The 4,185-nt window shown below is 44.0% G+C and overlaps 1 protein-coding gene across 4 annotated transcripts in view; it reads right to left on the bottom strand.

The window, feature by feature from the left end:
- The window catches only part of cpne5b (copine Vb), a 122,568-nt gene that overhangs the window by 111,266 nt on the left and 7,117 nt on the right, over window positions 1-4,185 (bottom strand). For 2 of the 4 annotated variants that reach the window (XM_035661140.1, XM_035661139.1), the window contains exon 1: window positions 3,212-3,446. In XM_035661140.1, coding sequence (XP_035517033.1) covers window positions 3,212-3,330 — 119 coding nt within the window. In that variant the 5' untranslated portion in view covers window positions 3,331-3,446. Of the gene's footprint in view, window positions 1-3,211; window positions 3,447-4,099; window positions 4,121-4,185 lie in introns of those variants that run through there. The other 2 variants (XM_035661141.1, XM_035661138.1) reach the window with 2 other exon arrangements.

The raw sequence follows: 4,185 nt of genomic DNA, 5'->3' as shown, positions 1-4,185 counted from the left end.
TATGTTTTTATTGTGCGTCAGATGGTTAAAGGAGTCTTTAAGGATTCTGGAAACTACCTTCTAGGTAAGATTTTGGGATTTCAGAAAGACTGATGCTTAACTTAATGTAATGATAATACATGAGAGGCACAAACTGGGGATGTGGGTCTATAGTTGTGGTGAAATAAAAGTGAAATATTGGCTTTAGAAACCCCAAATCGTACTTGCTTAGTTATGCAGATTTCTTGCATTGGCTCCAGCACACAGCAACATAGCTACCAGTAATGCCAGGTGAGCTCACTGCTTATCAATACCACTCTCAGCAGATGGTGCTCCTCCATTGACTGACCTACTCTTCAATACACAAGCCAGACAGTCTCTCATCAGCTGAGACTGGTAAATGGCTATGGGGCACATTAGACACATAAGTACTTCTTTATGATATTTGAATTGACTGGACAGTCAGACAGTGGAGCAGGAATGGGACTTCAACTTGCTTGTGAATGGCAATGGAGGGATTGAACAAAGGGCTGAACTGAGGACTGCAGCTTTGGCTTTGTGGCTGCAGGATTAACACCTCCGCTTTCCTGTCCACATGCCAATTGTACCCTTCTCCCTTCATTTATCCCCAGGAACCAGCCCATTGACTGACAAGCCCTGTGGGAGTGTAAACACCAGTTTAAGAAAAGACACAGGTTGCATTTTGGCCCCACTATTTTGCTATACTGTCAAACTGTTTCAAGCTTTCCCACAAAACAAATGTGCTGGAAATGACACATGGTGTCTGTCTGTTCATATATTACTTATGGTTGAGGTTAAGTAACTAAAACTAAATCCGGATTCTCGAATTAGCACTAAACAGATTGCAAATGCAGAATTACTCCACGTTTGCAACTTCCTGCCACCAAATCCATCAGTCTTCTCCCCTCCGTTAATGAAAGACAAACCAATTCCTATCATTTCCCCCCCTTATTTTACAGATCCAGCCCCCCCCCCACCGTCACTGGTCCTGATAATGATATGTTGTCAAAAGCAGGGTGTGTAGCCTGTAATAAGGGGTATTAACCTAAAGGGAACAGCTATCATCATGGTTTGGAGGTTTTAGAGAGTGTACATGATGACAAAGGGAGAATAGTGAAGAAGACCCTACAGGGAGCCTCTTCTCTTGAATAGGAATCTGACTCACACAACATCTTTAAAGCGGATTTAGAGGCTTTGTGAGGCCTTGAACTGTTATAACTGTTATAAGTGTTTGAATGTGACAGAAAGATTTAACTGTTGTGTTCTTCTGCTTGAAGAGTGCCTGATACAGTCGCCTACCATTTATTATAACTCCACAGAAATTGCAGCGTATGTTGGAAAATTGGACCTTTTGTAGAGTCAAGGTGTTCTTTAAAGCTCATTAGGCTGCGATCCATGGCAACCCTACATCAAGCATGATCACAGTAAACCCACCCCCTAATCAGTAAGCTTGTTCAGAGTATGTTACATATATGTATTCCATACAAATGACATCATAATCAGTCATTTAAAGTTTTAATCTTGTCTGCATTAAATGTGTGCTTTACTAAGATGAACTCTCATAGCTTTTCCTGCTCTTTCTTACTCTTATTCTCTCTCTCTCTCTCTCCCCCACACACACACACACACACACTCAAAGCATCAGAGAAACAGGAGGGAAAGCATCAACCCTCCCCTTTCGATTAATGATTTCCTCTTCCAAAATCCTTTCTAGTAGGAGGCATCTGCACCACAACAGCACAGGAGCACACACACATACACACACGGTGTCAGAGAAATAATTTGCATAAATGCAGGGGGTTGTCAGAATAGGGTTCATCATTTACCTGAATGGTGTTTAATTGCATCACTGAGGCATGTAATCCCAATCACCTCATCGTTACAAGGTGAAAAACACAAAACCCCAAACCATGCAAGGCTCCAACTCGTATGCAACACTTTGCTAGCCATCCTTTCTGCCTCTAAACTGATTTTCCACCATCACCCACCATTTCCTACACAACACAAACAGGCAAACCGTTGTTCATTCAGAAAATTGAAACACACTCATTTCTTGCCAGGGTCTGGGTTGTTTTTTTTGTTTTGTTATTTATTTTTTTTTTTTTACTCTGAGCTCTGAGAGATGTGGCAGCAAGCTTCACTGAACATCAGAAACCCCATCAATAATGCACACATAGCTTGTTATAGCTCAAACTCACTCTGCTTCGATGGCTCACCAACCTAAGATCCAGCATCAAAGACCAGAAAGATTGTGTGCGTGTGTGTGTGAGGATGCGCACACATGCCAGCAGTTGAGTTTATGTCTGAGAGGCAAAAGGCGTTGAAAGCATTGACTTTAAAACCTTTCCTAATGGGAACGGGAGTGGCTGTTTATTCTCACTGAACAAGCGCTGCAGGGAAATTCATTTGGTGAGGGCGGATTTATTTTCCTGAAGCACTGTCTGAAAAGGAAGTACCTTTGATCTGAATAATTAAGAATGTGACTTAGACTGAGGTCAGGGACACTAGCGCTGTGTGAATGTGATGTAAACCTTTGAATCTTTAACATCCAGTACTTTGTAAAGAATGCAGGAGAGGAAGGAAAAAGGCTTTCAGTGCTTTGCTGGTGTTAAAAGCAGCCAGTGGTTAAAGCGAGGACAGTATGGGCTTCAATATGAAAGAGGCTTCTGCATGAACAGATGCTACAAGAGGAGATGTGTCTAATACATACATGCCATACATAAATCCACAGAAGGAAGACAAAGCAGACTCAATTATCTGCTCAGATTAGGTTACATTTGGACATTTTGGTAAGGAGTATAGCACCTTGAACCACATAAGGTGGTTCTTACTGTTATCATTCAGCATTAAATGAGTTTTTCTAACATGGCTCACCTTTTTTTCCCCTTTAATATCTAAAAATAATCGATGTGAAACGCAGGCATGCACGAATGAATGCGAAGTTTTTAAGTTTTTCTCAAATAAATCATCAAAATCTCTTACTGCAAAGAGTCTTAGTTGATAGATTAAATAAACAACTTCCTTGATAAGTAAACCAACTCTGTCCCCACCCAAAACCTGCAGCTATAGTGCGTTTTACCACTGTACCGGATAAGTTGTCTCCATTCATTACAGACCACTCTCTCACTGAAGGGTGGGGCGCAGTCGCAACTTTTCTACCACGCTGCACACCGAACTTTCCTGACCGTCTCCGGCGGACGCTTCCACTCACCTGCAGGAGACGGTGATTTCTACTTTGGTGGCGGGGATGTTGCCGGTTATCGGGTCGAAGTCGTACACCGATGACATGTCCTCTAGCTTGTCCAAAACGTCTCCCTCCACCATCTCCATCGCCAGATCTCTGGGTGGCTCGGGTCCGATCCGCGAACCGTACAGCCTGGTCCTGACGGAGCGCGTCGAGTCTCCGCTGACTCCAGAGACCAGATCGGAGACCAGACGGCCTCCGGTCCGACCCGGTGAGGCAGCCACTTCACAGTTGTTGAAGCTGGACAGGAGGGAGGGAGGAGGGGAGGGGGGGTAGGCGCTGAGTGAGTGGACGCCAGCAAAAAAAAAAAAAAAAAAAAAAAAAAGCAGGGCGCACTTGGTTAACTGTCCATGCCAGCGTCAATTAAAAAATAAAAATAAAATAAAATAAGAAAATGCTAGGACGTATCTGAGATTACTGCTTGCGCTCTCACCGACGCGGCTGCACATCACATGGAGACGGAACTCCTTCTTGGCTTGGCTTCAGTTCTGTGCGCACGGGAGCGTGTGAGGAGAAAAAAGGCTAGAATACTCTCAAACACACCCAATCTCCTCCCACACGGGAATTTACACTACAAGTGCTTGCTTGCCCATGCCCCGGTGCTGCTGCTGCCTGTCACCCTGCAACTGCATCAGTGCCTGTTCACTGGAGAGAGTGTCGCGAGTGGCTGGCACTGTTATTTATCCACGCACTGATGTCACTTTATATTACACTTTTATCTGAGGTTTGGTAGCGGTAGGAAATCATTAATAAAGACATAAGTGTGAGACATGTTGCTCAGCTGCGGTTCCAAACCCTGGGGTCGGGCCCTCTAATGGCACCCCGCAGGATACAATTCTCAAAGGGTATCCGCGCGCCCCCGGAGATGGTTAACATGGTAAGGAAGTAGTTCTTTAAAAATGTTTTCTTTGAATCTTTTAATGTGCGTTTAGATCGTTACC

Source organism: Morone saxatilis, unplaced genomic scaffold (assembly GCF_004916995.1).
Source record: "Morone saxatilis isolate NCDOM2014 unplaced genomic scaffold, NCSU_SB_2.0 Contig18, whole genome shotgun sequence".
NCBI lineage: Eukaryota > Metazoa > Chordata > Actinopteri > Moronidae > Morone > Morone saxatilis.
This window is presented reverse-complemented; position numbering and strand designations above follow the sequence as displayed.